Genomic DNA, 16,852 nt, shown 5'->3' with positions numbered 1-16,852 from the left:
GTGCAGCTAGGAGACAGCAGCAGTATAGACGGAGAGAGAGGGACAGGAGTGGTGTTAAAGCTTTAGGATTGACAATTATAACTGGAAAAGTGTTCATTTATGAAATTGGTATGTACTATATTCTGCATGGCAACATATTTTGTATTCATATGGCATGTGTACATGATGAAGGAATTGTTTTATCAGGTGGTGCTGCCAGGTACGCTATGAGCAACAGCACACAGGAGGCAGGGGAGCAATCACAGTGGCTCAGACTGAAAATGATGCATTCTTTAGTTATTGTTGTTTCAGATGTATTGTACATGATTTTAGGCATTAAGGTGTGTTTTATTGTTTGAAGCACATTGTTGATTTAGGTACTAAACATTAAGCAACTGTGTTCTACTGTGATTTATGTAGTTATATAATATGTATCACAAGTGGTAGTTTTAAGTTGTTGGAAGAGTCAATTGAGGTTAGAGGCCTGTTTGATCAGGTTGAGGTATTTAGCTGGGTTTGGTCTGTCTTGTATCCCCTGTGATGTGTTATTATCTTGATAATAGCAATGAAGGAATAAGCTTTCAGCAGTGCCCTGCTTCACACTCACAGTAGTTACAGTCGTCTTCTGCTGCCAGAGAGCAGCAGGAGAAGGAGCAGCTGAAGGTTAAGTGCCTTGCTCAAGGAAACCTCAACAGCAGTTATTGAGATTCAAGCTGGTGACCTTCCCTTAGCAAGCTCTCACCATTAGGCTGCCATCCAAATTAATGAGAGTGTATGTTGGTAGGCAGTCTAAAATTACCAACTACCCATTACTACACCAATACTACAACCAAAGCTCCACCATTGTTCACCTGTATTGCCTCAGAGCGAGAGAGGGCCTCTCCTCTTCTGTCTATGTACTATAAAAACAGTTTGTCTGAAAAATATTTTTGCAGATTAGTTGTAGCAATATTGCCTCATTGTAAAGCTTGTTTGTTTTTTCTGATGGAAATAATCTTTGGCGGTTACAACACGAGTCCATAATGTTTTGCCCATAGTGCTCTCTGGAAGAATGCCAGGGTTTTTGTTTACAGCCTTGTCTGTTGTTATTGCTTTGCTTTGTATCAGCCCCCTGGTGTATGAAACTGACGGGTAATCCAGTTGAGCTGCATCCCGGTAGATGGTTGGGAACATGACTCAGTGGACATGCCCCTAAGCAAGCAGCCATTTTTAGTCGGCACAGACTAGTTTGAGCGCCACACTACAACAGACTCTTGTCTTTATTAAGATTATTTCTTTGGCAACTTTGCTGTATTGGACAGTGTATTGTGAGAGTGACACAAAAAAGGGAATGAGATCTGACATAGGTCATGAGTCAGCCTCAGCCTCAGTCTTATAATGTTGCAAACACATGGTACAGTGTGTGTTTTAGTCCTCTTAGCTCCCTGATCCACAGAGAGCCCCTCTTTAGACTTGTCTGGCAGGACATTATGCAAAGAATTATGGAGTTGACATAGCCCTCCACAGATATTTATTTCAAAGGTTTACACAATGAGTTAATCTATGAAAGAAGGATTTATTATACACATTCTCAAGCATGTGAACACAGGAAAGGAAGAGGAATTCTTCCATTAGTGACCCATAGTTACCTTTCCCCCTGACCTCACCCTCTCTGCACAGCCTCGTTGCTGTGAGGTTTCCATCACTATGGCAACCATGACATCAGCAGCGTGCCGGTGGTCAGGTTTTGTTCGATAGAGGGAGTGAATGAAAAGAGGAAACGGAGGATAAAAAGAGAAGCTGTGAAGGAGGGAGGGGAAGAAGTAAGAGAGGGGGTGGAAGGAAGAGAGAAAGCTATATTCTGAAGAGAAAGAAAACAAGGATTTTGCTGGTGTGGATACCCACTCTTCATTGCTGTATGTTGCCAGGGCAACTGCAGCATGTAGGGCTGCCTGCCTGTCATCCATCCCCAGTGTAAGCCTCATGGATGAAGTCAGGGCCTAAGGACAGCCTGGCCATATCTGCACTTAAGCAGGCTACGCCCCACACCAGTCAGAGTCCATTACGCTTTCAGTTACTTTCCCTTGCCCTTACAACGCTGCCTCCTTATTTGATAGTTAATTGTACCCACAGCTTTGGAATTAGCAATAATGTGCAAAGCAAATGCAGGATGTGAGGGAAATTAAATAGGAGAGGATCCCTCTGACTCGCATTCATTCACACACATCCATCATGCACTGACTAAGCTCTCTGTGGAGGGAAGTGAAAAGCAGCATCTCAACAGGAAACATGCCTCACTAAGTTGATGGCAAGAGGAAAAAACCAGGATATGACTCCCATCCTGTCAGAGCAGTTGGATCTTAACACATACAATAGCTTTTCATGGAGATAGCTCCTCTTTATTTTTGTAGGGATTTGGTGCCTATTTGACAACACAGTTAAGGAAAGGTGGATGAGGGAGAGAGAATGCCATGTGACAAAGGTTTTGGAACAGGATTTGAACCCACAACATGGCAGGCACAGTGTCCTTGTATACTGAGCCAAGAGGGATTCACAGTAGAACAGGGCAGATGGGAGCACCCCCCCCTCTCCCCAACCTCCCGAGTGCAGTAGGCACACAGTTGATGCTGCTTATTCTACCAGATCCTGTCGAAAACGATCCATTTCTTAATTTTCTGTTCCCCCTCAGGAACTGTTTACATCTGTAAATGGACAACCAGGCACTGTTTTCATTATGCTTCTCCATTATATCCAGTGTTCATTTGAGGTTAAGCATATTAGTCTATTCCCTCGCTTCCCCCTTCTCCCTAAGGGAATGACTGAGCCCTGGCCAGTGTTTTGTAATCTTCCTCCTGGTGAACTGCAGAGAATCAGTTCACTCTACGGGGGGAAGAAGAACTGATACTGGCCATTGGCACTCAGGTTCACAGGCCACAGTCAGCTGTCAGCAACCTAATTAAGATGCTTTGAAATGCAGTGTACTGGTGTCGATGTCTCTGTGTACATGATTGTGTGTACACACCTTTTCTGTTTGCATGTGCATATTTCTGCAGCTGCCCACGCTTACAGTGTATCTGTATGCATATGATATGCAGTAAACTGCACATTTGCATATGTTCCACTGTTGGGCTGCTGTGTTGTGTATGGTTGTGTGCCCGGCCTGTTTGATGGTGTTGCGGCGTCTGTGCTGTGTCTTTGGAGCTGTGTCTTGGCTGTTGAGAGCAGAGCGGGTGGCTAATGAATGACCTGTCAGAGGTAATGAGGTCCAGAGGGCTGGACGCCTCATGGCCCCCTTCTTCCCACACCACTGATTCACTGCCTCGCCTGCAATGCTTCTCCCTTCTGGACTGACTGGAGAAATCTGCCTCACACTATTATCCACATGCTGTAATAAGTGCTGCAATAGCCCTGAGTTAAACATACTTCCAGCTGTATGTGGAAAGACTTGGACAACAGTTGATGAGAAAAATAGAAAAGAACCTCAGTAAACCTCCGTAATCTCTATGACGTTTATGGTCCTTGCCCTTTGCTCCCTGTGTTCTTGATATCCTCAGCACTTGGACTATGCTCTAGTTTGTCGTTTCACTGATTTCATAATAATCACAAATTACAATTACAATTACAATTTCACATTTGGCAGACGCTTTTATCCAAAGCGACTTACACATGAGATTTTCATACAACACAAGCAAGGTTCTAGTTAGGATTCCCTCCAAGGATTCCAAATCTTCCTCTTGCGATGCCACGCATTCCTGCCTTTGAACCACCGAGTTACCTAGCTGTAACTCTAGTCGATTACATCTGCAGGCTCCACCCGGCTTTTCTTGCTGTGTGCACCTGGAATGTAAATATGGGAAAGGTGCGGCTCCATGAGCTGGTTTGGGGGCTTCCTGCTTTGCAAATCAGAGCTGACAGGCCTCCAGGAAGCTATCGACTTGGAGAATGTGTCTTCTAGTGTTTCAATCTTCTGATTGCGCCCAACTATTTCACACTCTTCTTACTTGTAAAAGGGACCATGTCTATTTATCTTTCTTTGTTTCACTTAGAAATAATAAACAGTAGACACATAGTAGTTCTGTTTCAAAGTGAGGCCATATTGGTATCCATATTTACAAATTCACTTTCACTTCCCTTTACACTATTCATGCACAAATGCACACACTGCAACTTTTTTTTAAACCTATCATTATTATTATTATTCTCCTTACAGAAAAAGAGCCGAGAGGAGAGCTGCGGTGAAGGCAGCGGGGTGGAGATCCTAGAGAATAAGCCCTACACAGATGGACCAGGTGGGACGGGCCAGTACACCCACAAGGTCTACCACATCGGCATGCACATCCCCAGCTGGTTCCGCTCCATCTTGCCCAAAGCAGCACTGAGGGTTGAGGAGGAATCCTGGAACGCCTACCCTTACACCCGCACCAGGTGAGGTCTGCTCCTACAGGGATGCCACCTCCACACCCCTTCATGCAGGAGAAGACATTGTTACCATTGTGGAAGAGTTTCTATGTCTATGATGATCTTCCTAGGTTCAACACTGAATAATTATTGTATAAAGCACACTAACAGTCTTCCGTCTATATCAAAGTTTTATTCATGCATGGAGGCAAGGACAATACAAGCGTATTGTCAAAACACTTCCTAGACAAAGCAACATCTTATGATTACGCTACTGTTCTGGGAAGGGTACAACAACTTCATAATTACTTTTGTTTAGCATTCCTTGTTAGAACAGACTCTTCTTTATGGTAAGTGTTTCACAGGCAAGCCACCTGATGACACCTAATGACCCACTGTTGAACACACATACTACCACATGATGACACATAAGGAGCAATATTTTCATCTGTATAGATCATCTGTTGTGATCTGGAGCTTTTACCTCCTGGAAAACAGAGTCATCTTTAATGGTGACTTCATGCTGTACCAGTAGGCGTAAATACAAATTCCAACCAATAAAACCATCACATATTTTTGAACAATCCCGCTCCTCCACCCCTCAACAAACATCCTGTTTCAACAGGAAATATATCATATCAAGGAAGTAAAGATGCCATTTCACAGGGTCTTTGGGTTAGACAGGATGAGCACAGTTCTATATCAAGGAAACTACAGTAAATCATACTCAGGGTAACCGGGGGCAGCGGTGCTCCCTTGAAAAAGAACTTCCCTGAAAGCAATAAAAGATACTATTTTAGATTGCTGGTGCTAAAAACTGCAATTGACCACAATTCTCTCAATGTATTTAAAATGTGTGTAATTTGTACACAGTGATTAATAATACAACAAGATAAAATAAGACACAGTGGCACTAGCCCATTCTCTCCTCCTAGAAAGTGAATTGCATTGCCATGAGAAGTGTTGATCTCAGAATGTGTTTCAATGGTGTCACCATGTGTGCATAAACCCCTGATGTACAGACATCACTGTAGCCTATTGGTGTACAACCCTCCTCAGAAGACAGATTATAATTCAAACCCTGCTCATATTTAGTATAATATAGTTTCTGTAATTGCTTTCTTAATTTAGCCCAGTTTGTTGGTATAAATAAAATACTCCTGATGAGGAATTGGATGGAAAGAATGCTTTTTGGTGGTTTATGCTGGCCTGTGTTTTTTTTCGTGTCCTCTGCTGAAAATCTAATAAAATGAATTAACCAAAAAAACATTCCAGGTAGAAAACATATCTACATCCAGCAGCAGAGTTGTCGACAGTGGTCAGAATATTACTGAGCACAGCATCAAAGAGTGACGTCCGGCCAGCCGCTCTCCTAGGCTGTTAGATGTTGATGGCCCGTCATTCTCAGGGTGTTGGCCTGTTTGTCTGTGTGGGGCCTGGACAAACACAGAGACGTGAAGGTGCTGAAAAGAGACGTGGCCCTGACTGCACTGTCAGGATATTGATAGACTGGAAGTGCCTCCTGACACATTTATCCAACCAGTGACAGCTTTGCAGCAAACGTCTCAGATGCAACAGATGGGCATGGCTCGCACATCTTCTGCCCTCAACAGTGAGGGTAGGGAGGGGGGCGTTGTCACTTTCATTAAAATAGTTTTGATCTCGAGCCATTCAGCACAAAATCAAATCTTTGAAATGAAGGCAGATGTTCACCCGTAATGCAATCTTGCTCAGCAAATGCTTTTTATGGTTTGTAAGGAAAGTTGTGCCTTGGTAAATATATTTTCAGTGACATTGATTTTACTGCTGTCCTTTCTCCTTCAGATACACCTGTCCCTTTGTTGAGAAGTTCTCCATTGATATTGAGACATACTACAAGCCTGACACAGGCAACCAGGCAGATGTCTTCAACATGTCCGCCGCAGAGAAGAGGCTGAGGACAATTGGTAAGACCATTTGGTGTCAATCCTCTACCATTAGGAGGTCTTATTTCAGATATTCACAAACATGTATCAGACTAACTTTCAAAACCCACTATTTATTAAGGTCAATATGCATAGATCTTGCTCAGTGCTCTTATTATTTTCAAACAGATCATCCAATGAATAGTAATTATCTAGTGTAGATTGTATGAGGGAACCTGTACAGAAAGTAATTTCCTGTACCTGCAATAGTTAATCAAACTCGTCATGTCAGTATTAATGGGTTTAGTCATATTTACTCAGGGTTTCCTGATTCTTGTCCTTTTCTGTCTCAAACATAAGCAGCAGGTGAGGCCCACTTGTGGCAGTTTGTTGGCACTGCATCTGTTTTTCCTTTTGGCAGCAATGCAAGTTTGTTCAGCGAACATGAAGCTGCTCACAAGTTTATGGTTTTAGGGCATGCAGTGACCCAATTACACTTAATCATTGCGACAGGTTTTTTTCAATAACATGAATGACTTATTCTTGTATTTCTGTGTCAGCTTGAAACTCAGTAAAAGTGTTTCAAGTCTATAAACACAAACCCAAACATGTTCTGTTAGGCTATTCAGTGATATATACATGATATCAATGACATAGTAACCAATCAGAACCTGTAACACAATCGATGCAGTACAATCAAAAGACCTGGCCCCATTAGTTATTATTGCTTTCTGAATTTGAATCTCTCCGGCAGACCCAATCGACATAGTGACAGATCCTATCCCCCCACATGAGTACAAAGCAGAGGAGGACCCACGGCTCTACAAGTCAGTCAAGACCCAGAGGGGTCCTTTGCAGGACGACTGGATAGAAGAGTACAACAATAACCCAGGGAAGACCCCCATCATGTGTGCCTACAAACTGTGCAAGGTGGAGTTCCGCTACTGGGGCATGCAGTCGAAGATCGAGCGCTTCATCCACGATGTCGGTGCGTATGCGGTCACAGATGTCACAATCTGTCACAGTCTCATAATAATGGAATATTTTGTAAGACTGTTATACCCCTTACACACACACACAACCCAGGAATCACAGGTATGCTCATCCAGATGCGTCCCGTGTAGGAGGCAATTCACACAGAGTCTCATACATGGGATTATCCTGTGTCACTACGATTCACAAAAGGCTCGGGACAGATCCGTGTATGCAAGTGTGTAATTTTCACTTCTATATGGGCTGTCACTTGGGCTGAAAGATATTGAAAAAAAATCGAATTGCGATTATCTGACAGAATATTGCAATTGTGATTTAAACTGCGATTCATATCATGGCAAGGTTTTCTTGTCATACATTATATTATATATACTTATATATTTAGAACTTTAAAATTGTTTAAAGAAAAGTGATTTTGTTGAAAAAAAAAATAATGTTAGTGTGCAGGATTTACTGAGTATGATTGGGGGTCACTTGGGGTCACTAGTCTGGTGTGTTATCTGATTCACAGCTAGATAGTAGAAACCTTCTGATTTTCAGTGCTAAGTGTGTAATATCTCCCATCCCCCATCCCTAGGACTGAGAAAGGTGATGGTGCGCGCCCACCGGCAGGCCTGGTGCTGGCAGGATGAGTGGTACGGTCTGACCATCGAGGACATCAGGCAGCTGGAGCTGGAGACCCAGCTGGCTCTGGCCACTAAGATGGCCCAGTTCAGCCAGGCGGAGGAGGCTACCGAGGCCAACGGAGGTGCCCCGTCCCCGGACAAAGACCAGGAGGCTAAGGAGGCGATTAGCTCCATCGAAGCCGAGGAGGTGGTCGTCAGCACAGGAGGAGAGACTCTCCAGGCACGAGGTGTGCTCACCAAGCAGTGGTCCACCTCCTCCCGATCCTCCCGCTCATCTAAGAGAGGAGGTGAGGAGCAAGCCATCTTCATCTGTTCATCTGTGTCACCTATGTGTATGTCAAGGTGTGAGGCTGGAGCTGATGTGGAAGGTATCAAACAGCACCTGGCATTCATTGGGCATTCACATTCTCATCACTCCAGTTTTTCAGCCTTGTCGTACCCTTCCTCATGTCACCCCATCTACAAGCAGTGTTTGTTCTGCCTGCCGCCTGACTCCTACCCAGCCTAAAGGCGGCGGTGTACTAACAACAAAGTCAAACTTTTCCACAAGGCAATATTTTAGACAAATTGCAGACGATCATGCACTGGATGCTGGTGTAGGAAGTATTTGACTAGTTTTGCCAGCTAGCTTGTGCCCACTGTGGAGTCCTTGGCCAATGCGGTGCTCTGATTTACCCCCAAATGTGTCCTGTTGTCTGTATTAATTTCCGCAACAGCATACTGCCAGCTTAAGAAATCTAGAAGGAAATTGGAGCACTACTCCTCTAAGGATAGTGAATTGTTTGGCATCAACAGGGTGTTTGTTGGATCATATGTAAAAACAACAGATGAGGTAAAAACAGTTAAACCACAAAAAGCCATGGCAACCTATAAAGTGTAAAAAATCTCCCAACGCCTTTATGCCTTTATTATGACTTCCAGTGTGATATATTAAAATAAAGGCTTTTAAACATATTCCACACAAAAGAATTGGCCTTGGATTTTTTTTTGTAGTTCAACTATGTTTAAAACAAAAGTAGAGCCCACACACTGAAAGCTGCTCCTAAGGTGTATGAATCTGTGACTGATGAAGAGCTCTGTGCTCGAAATGTCACACATATAATGGTGTTAATAAATTCATTTACAGTGGGAGCAGCTTTCAGTGTGCAGACTCTACTTTGTCCTGTGCTTTGCTGTGCTGTCCGGCACCTGGTCTAGATTAGGATGTGCATGATTTTACTCTGCTCGACTATATTTACTCGTGCCTCGACATTTGTTGTACTCTCCGGCTCGCCTCGCTTCACCCCCCATAACTCGCCGGCTCTCACCTGGGTTATTTTTAGCAGCAGTATTGACATCACAAACCACATCGCATGACACACCCATCTCCAGTGTCACCCCCACCTCAAAGCGCCGTTCATCCGCGCTGCCACCTGGACCCTGACTCTTATTCGGCCTGCCTTGTTTCACCCCTATAACTCCCCCCTGTGGTTCTCTCCCAGGCTATTTTTAGCAGCAGTATTGACATCACAGACCAGAGGAGGCTGACGCTCTGCACTGTGCCCCTCCCCTCCACCACTGCCGTTTCCTTCTGTGTGCTGACAGCTACAGCTGTGCCCCCCTCTCTCCAACCTGCCCCCTCCAGCATCCAGTACCACCAAGCCTTTATAAACGACCACCACTCCGCCTCCTCACTAATGATATATGAGGTGTAGCGTGAAGACACCTGATAGACAAGGCCTGCTTTTAGCGCAGCCTTTTTCCTCGGCTGGTAATTGGTTGTAGCTGTGTTACACTGGACCCCACTTTTCACACACACACCCCTGACCACCAAGCAATCCATCTGCGATGAAATAATGCACCACGGAGACTGTTGCATGTTTATATAACACTGTTCATGTGTGTGGGCTGGGGGAGATTGTGCAGTGTTTCTTTGTAGTAGTGTGTGTGTGTGTGTGATGGAGACAGAGAGAGAGATGCTGAAACACATGTCCCAAAATAACAGTGATTCTGTTTGTTGCGGTTCTGTGTTTCAGTGAGCCCGTCGCGTCACAGCATCTCTGAGTGGAGGATGCAGAGCATAGCCCGAGACTCAGAGGACAGCTCCGACGAGGAGTTCTTCGACGCTCATGGTAACCGCCATTTTGATTTTGTATCAAAGGAGATAGTTAGATCATTAAATGCTTCAATGTGTTCAGTTACCCAAGAGCCCATATGCTCCCTTCTCTTCCTTCCCTGACTCTGTATGCATCTCTTTAACAGATCAGTTCTTAAGCTTCCCAGATACCCAGCATGCTTTGGGCCTGCAATTGAAATAGGGGGGTGTGGTGCGACATGCGGGCTCTCTGCCGGGGACACAGGCCGGGTGGCTTGTCCTGAAGTCAAGTCCAGAAATCACAGTCGTCTAGCCCCGCCTGTCCCTCACTGACCAACACACTCCAGCTCTCATCCCACCTACACTGCCACATACACACAAACAGATAGTGTGTCATTTCAGTCCTTTACAATTCATGATACGCCCAGGCTACGAGAGAATCCACAAAATAATGTGCCAGTGTATGGGTGGTAAGATGATTTCATAACTTTTAGTTATGATGATGAAAAGAATAAAATCTGTCTGCATGTTGCTGTTATTTATTATAATGATACTGACTTAGTGTGCATCTGTTTCAACTGGAATAAAACCGTGCATGTGACGTTGTGAATGACTGCGACAGAATGCATCATCGGAGTTTATTGAAGAATATCGCCATCAGTTAATTTGTTGTATATTGCATGTCTGTATGGATTAAATCATTGTGTGAGGGTTGCGTTGTAAGTCAAAGTGCATTACATTTAATCTGAGTCTTCCCCATGATGTACTCATGAACTCATGACTACACTCATTGCATTTTAATTAGTCCACACCTACCATCTGACTCAATGATGACTATTATAGATTACTATTGTGCTTCACAAGCACCCGTCTCAGTTATTTATTATTTACAGGTGTTGCTTTGTGTGGCCTACTGCTTACAATGTGGAAACAACGTCACCAAATAAGCAGTTATTTCATTACAGTAAATAAATAAAGCTCACATGTTGTAAGACGTGTAAAAAATTAATTCTGTCAGGTACAGTATAAAGACAAGTTTGGTTGCTGGATGAACAGAATGAAGGCAGTAGGTGTAACGGAAATTAAACATGAAAACAGTCAGGTGGCTCAGGTTGCCTTTGATAATAGATTTTCAACTTCAGAAATTGGTTTGTACTATTTGCAGTACCACTCTTTAACAAACAGGTGACAGACATGTCCAAGTGAATTTTCTTACTTGTTAAGTTCACCTTGCCCTGTGTGGCAAGGTCTTAAGAAAACTAGATCAGATATTTTAGGACGAAGGAAGGTTCTAGTGAATAAGTGATGGATCGTAATATATTTTTCTGCAGTTCTGTTTCTAGTAGGGCTGAAAGATATTGACAAAACATCTAATTGCGATTATTTGACAGAGTATTGCAACTGCGATTTAAACTATAATTCATATCATCATGTTTTTCTTGTCATACATTTTTTTAGAACTTTAAAATTGTTTAAAGAAAAGTGACACAACACAACTCTCTCTAAAGCAATTAATTGTAGCCTCTGCGATTTGGAAATTGCAGAAGTTCATATTGCGATTTTGATTTTTTTTTTTCGATTAATTGTTCAGCTCTACTAATGAGATCTTTATGATAAGATATTTGAATGATGGTATATGCTTAACTTAACTTTAACCTAGAATTGCAGTACTTGCTCTATAAACAGAGATAATAAAACAAACGTATCTGCTACAGTTAAATCAGCAAATTAAGGTGTGTGAACTTACAAGCCATAATTCTGACTTCACTATGCGCTTCATTAATTCTATGATCAAACTACTCATGAAACATACACTGAACTACATAAGTCATAGATGAATTTGAAATAAGTTTAGAAGATATTTATTGACTTGAATTTAATGTTGGAAACTTCCAAACCACTTAATGTTTTGGGCAATTAAAAATTGGATTGTTATCCATTTGATTTATGAATGGGCATTGAAGCGACCAAGAAAATAACTTAAAAAGTGATAGAACTTAATGAAAAATTGTATCACTTGATGTTGAACTGCTTTAAGGAAACGTCCAGGATTTTTAGAAGCTTATCCTGTTTATTACTAATTATTACTTATTGGCACCAGCCTCCTGGTAGTATTTGTTTGCAATGCTAGACTAAGTCTCCATGTAACAAAACAATTTCCATTTCTTTTGAACCGTTCTGTTAGTTATTTTTAGTAATAGTGCTGCTCATGTGATGTGAATGGGATTGCATGGTATTTGCAGGTGATATTGAGAAAGGGTTTTATTTCCCATTTGCTTGCACAAACAAAGGCTAACAGGAGGCTGGTACCAATTTCTCAGAAATAAAGACACTGGTGAGAAAATGTAAGAATGTTCCTAGAGAGGAATGATTGATGATCAAAACGTTAGGCTCCTAAAAATCCTGAACCTTCCTTTTTAAATCACACATCAATTACAGTAAATGTCTAGAATTCAGTTGGTTAAAACACTGTTTCTCTCCATGTCAAGTCAAAAGACAAATGCATGGTTTGCATGCATCATTTTTACCCCGTTCACTTTCCTCCAGCATAGATGGGCCTGCCATTTGAGATTGCTAAATAAGATTTCAGATTTTTCAAATTTCATTTATTTAGCCTTTTACAGGAATTTGCCTTGCATGTAAGTGCATTGAGTCAGACATTTAAAATAAGCCTATCTGCCATAGATAAGCACTCAAGTTAGAGCTTAAAAGCTGTAACTTAACAAGCTAGAGCTTAAAAAGTAAAACTAAACTAAGCATAATTTGCAGTTTTATGGTCACAACAGTTACAGTGATGCAACATACCAACTAGCTATAAAATACACCATTACTTACCATAACAAATTGGTCACATAATCACATAAATTTGTCTTTTCACTTAAAAAACCCTGCACACCTGAGTCACTACTTTCCCTTACAGTGTAAGCAGTGTTTGATGGAGTCTTCAATTTAAGCTGTGATTTGCACTCAACAGGTTACTTGCATGAATGGCACATGACCTCTAAAAAACTTGATTTGTCTTCTGTCTCCCTAACCAGAGGACCTGTCAGACAACGAGGAAGTCTTCCCCAAGGAGATCGCCAAGTGGAACTCCAACGACCTGATGGACAAGATTGAAGCTGCAGACGCAGAGGGAACTCCTGGTATGACCAAGAACATGAGCTCACACGGTCACACTGCCTCATTACTTGATATCAACCATGTTCACACTTGTGCCCTCTGTGTTTGTGTTTGCAGGTGAGCTGTACAAGGAAATGACGGTGGACTATGAAAGAGCAACCAGTGAGGAAAGACTAGATGAGGTAGGTGTCTCTTACTTTGATTGGGTATCTACTAAACACACAGTCCTAACCAGCTGGGCTCAGGTTGCACAGTGTCTGGAAGTAATTATCCTTGACGATTCCTCTGCAGAAAAATGCACCCCAAGGATTTCAGGACCCAAAAGCTTGTATTTCACTTAATTTAGTTTTTAATTTAACTTTTATTCTGAAATGACAGTAGATTGCCCATTAACTAATGCAAGAGTTGATTGCTACTCTTTCTGCAGTCCACAAAAAACACAGACAACTGTCACAGTAAGACAATTAGACAACAAATAGCACAAGATTACAACGTTAAAGTTACCAGCTATGTCGTTAAGGACAGCAAACTGAACATTGTGCTGTGCATCATGGTGTGCAGTTTGGGGGATCGGAGAAGGGCTTCTCTCCCTGAGGCTCTCTGTCCTCTTGTGTTCAGATGCGTGGCTCTGTTAGCGGCCAAGCCGATAGCTCTACCATTCCCACCATCACCGTATCCAGGCACCAGTCAGTAAGTAAACTTCCTGGCCCCAGTACGTTGTGAGCTGCAGCCGCTCCACAGAGACTCCTTAACAGACCCAGCACTAACTGCCCCGCCCCCTCGCCCCAGCCCAACCCATGTCTGCTCCTCGAACCTCACCATCCTGTGTGAAACTCCCATGTACTTGTAGCTGTGACGTGGAGTGTACAGTGCGTCTGTGAAAATGTGAAGTTTTGGATCAAATGTTGTGGGTAAAAGACGGCAAAGCTGCACGTTATGTTCTTCTATTTAATGTGAGTATGATAATGCATTGACTTGTTGAGTATAGGTTGGCTCTGTTCTGTTTCCCTCTAGGTGTGAAAAGGAGTTTGTGCAAACAAACACTTCATCATGTGGTCCATATTTGAAGAAATGGACACATATAGAGAGTGTTGAGATGATCAGAAGCCATGATTCACAAATCTGAGGGCTGGGCGATATGGTTGAAATCAATTATTATGATTATCATCATGATAATCATAAGGACTTTTTTTAATACCAACTTATATATCAAGATATGGCTCACATGTGCAAAATCACGTTAAATAATCAAATCCCATTGAACCAAATGGTAATGTTAGGCATGATGTCAAACAAAACCTTCCAATAATATTCCTACTATACCTCATTTTATCAGTTTTTAAATAAAATGTGCTTGTTATTATCAATTTAGACAGCGCAATTGTGAACTGAAAGATGATAAATGATAGTAATGAATTATCGCCCAGCCCTACACAAACATGAGTCCTAAAAGTAATTTGATACCAATGGCTGAGGCATTATTGATTATCGGTGTGATTTTTGTCACTCAGGAAGCATGCCATCAGTGGTCATCCAAATAAATGTACCAGCAAAAAGCATATTTCCATGAGTAAATGCTATAGCATTTATTGAACCATTGTCTCAGTGTTGTTGCTCATCGACCCCATCCGTCACCCCTCCTTAATTTCCCCTTCTCAGGATAGCTCCTCCCAGCAGTGTTTGCAGCCTTCCAAGATCCATGTGCTGATCTTGGTTCTCCATGGCGGGAACATCCTGGATACGGGCGGAGGGGACCAGAACAGCAAGCAGGCGGACGTTAACACGATCAGTACTGCATTTGAGACAGTCATGCGTGTTCACTACCCCGCTGCGCTGGGACGCATCGCCATCCGCCTGGTGCCCTGCCCTGCCATCTGCGCCGAGGCCTTCTCCCTGGTGTCCAAGTAAGGACACGCACACATTTTCTCACATGGACACCGTAACCGATCCAAGCGTTGTTGATAATGTTCAAAGCGTCCTGGTGACTTACTTGGCTGCGACTGCTGTTTGCTTGCGATTGAGTAGGTCCAGGTGCAGCTCATGACCATTTGTCAAGAGTATATCCCCCCCCCCTTCCTGTACTCCTATAACTCCACTGTGTGCTGTCTAGTAAATAAAAAATGCAAGTAAAATCATCTTTAAAACATGTCGATAAGTAAATTTTTCTTCATGTGTGTCTTTGGCGGCAGCCTGAGCCCATACAGCTATGATGAAGGCTGTCTGTCCAGCAGCCAGGACCACATCCCCCTGGCAGCTCTGCCGCTCCTGGCCACCTCCGCTCCGCAGTACCAGGAGGCCGTGGCCACCGTCATCATCAGAGCCAACCAGGTGTACACTGACTTCATCAAGTCTCTGGACGGGGCAACCTTCTCTGGCCAGGTGAGTTATTGCCTTGTGAAGTATCGATACTGTTGGAGGGGATGGGACAATATATCGAAATTCAATATATCGCAATGCAAAAAATAGTTACGATACGCAGAAAAATTAATCGTGATATTAGCTACATTTTATTCTACTGTAGTAATCACAAATGAGATGACTGTCCTGTCATAATTTCACCTCTCCATGTAATGTAAATTCTTAACTTGTTGTTTACATTTTAGCAAGCCAAAGCCATTGCTTGAAAGATTTACGTCTGTCTAAATAAACAGAATTCTGCACAGTCAGACTTTGTTGTCATTGAACTTTTATTTATTACATCTTATCCTGGTTGTATTGAATCGCAAAGCCCATATCGCACATCGAATCATATCGTGAGAGAAGCATATCATCCCATCCCTAATGCCCAACACCACTTTTTGGTTGGTGTTTGCCTGGTTTTTGTGGTATGCCATTATACAAGTCGTTGTCATTGACATTATTATCACTTAATAAACTAACAGCATTCATTATTTCTGACCCTTGACCTCTGTAGGTGTGCCTCATTGGGGACTGTGTGGGAGGAATCCTCGGGTTTGATGCTCTGTGCAGCAGCAACCAGACAGTGAATGAAAGTCAGAACAGCAGCCGCAGAGGCAGCATTGTGAGCGTACAGGTAAGAGACAAAACATCAAGTGTTATGAATATACATGACAATGTACTTCCTAACCCCTCAATAAAGATCCTACTCTAATGAGCCCAAACATCAGTCCTGCATCAGAAACTTAATATAATTTGCTTCAGAGCCAACAACTCACTAAGCCCTAACATATGTCAAAGCCCCTGCATTTAACATCATTTGACACCACAGCTTTCAAAACCATTTACAATGACTAAATTTGTGAGGACAAGTGATAACTGACAATATATTATTATTTGGTCAGTGTGATCAATTATTAGATGTAGGTCACCAAACTATCAGCTGAGAGGGAACATTGGTCCTGAATGTATGCCTTCCAAATAAATTTCCTGCAATTTGTGTTTGGTTTTTACTCTCCATTATAATGATAAAAAGTTCATATTTGGACTCACTAATTCCCATACCTTGCCATGCCCAACTGACACCCTTGATTTGCTTTACAGTAAAACCAGAAAGATAACACGCCTTTCTCAAATGTTCCTCCATCCCCTCTGCAGGACCAGGATCTTCTCTCCCCAGGCATCATCATCAACAGCGGGCACGGATCAGCCTCTCCGACCCTGGAGGGCAGCCGCCACCTCAGCCGCAGTAACATCGACATCCCTCGCTCCAGCACAGGGGACGAGACCAAGAGGCAACTGCAGCGCAAGAGGAGCGACTCCTCGACCTACGAACTGGACACTATAAAACAACATCAGGCCTTCCTGTCCAGGTGTGTGTT

General features: G+C 42.8%; 1 protein-coding gene across 3 annotated transcripts in view; it reads left to right on the top strand.

Moving 5' to 3' along the window:
• Positions 1-16,852, top strand: part of LOC139662052 (membrane-associated phosphatidylinositol transfer protein 2-like) — a 49,282-nt gene that overhangs the window by 19,761 nt on the left and 12,669 nt on the right. For 2 of the 3 annotated variants that reach the window (XM_071540643.1, XM_071540642.1), the window contains exons 3-13: positions 4,169-4,383; positions 6,181-6,302; positions 7,015-7,248; positions 7,831-8,166; positions 9,895-9,990; positions 12,992-13,096; positions 13,191-13,255; positions 14,733-14,977; positions 15,263-15,452; positions 15,988-16,107; positions 16,629-16,843. In XM_071540643.1, coding sequence (XP_071396744.1) covers positions 4,169-4,383; positions 6,181-6,302; positions 7,015-7,248; positions 7,831-8,166; positions 9,895-9,990; positions 12,992-13,096; positions 13,191-13,255; positions 14,733-14,977; positions 15,263-15,452; positions 15,988-16,107; positions 16,629-16,843 — 1,943 coding nt within the window. Of the gene's footprint in view, positions 1-4,168; positions 4,384-6,180; positions 6,303-7,014; positions 7,249-7,830; positions 8,167-9,894; positions 9,991-12,991; positions 13,097-13,190; positions 13,256-13,691; positions 13,764-14,732; positions 14,978-15,262; positions 15,453-15,987; positions 16,108-16,628; positions 16,844-16,852 lie in introns of all 3 variants that reach the window. The other variant, XM_071540640.1, reaches the window with a different exon arrangement.

The sequence above is a fragment of the Centroberyx affinis genome, unplaced genomic scaffold (genome assembly GCF_046629955.1).
Source record: "Centroberyx affinis isolate AG114_WGS23_722 - 3 ecotype Tasmania unplaced genomic scaffold, CSIRO-AGI_Caff_v1 ptg003704l_1, whole genome shotgun sequence".
Classification (NCBI taxonomy): Eukaryota; Metazoa; Chordata; class Actinopteri; order Beryciformes; family Berycidae; genus Centroberyx; species Centroberyx affinis.
This window is presented reverse-complemented; position numbering and strand designations above follow the sequence as displayed.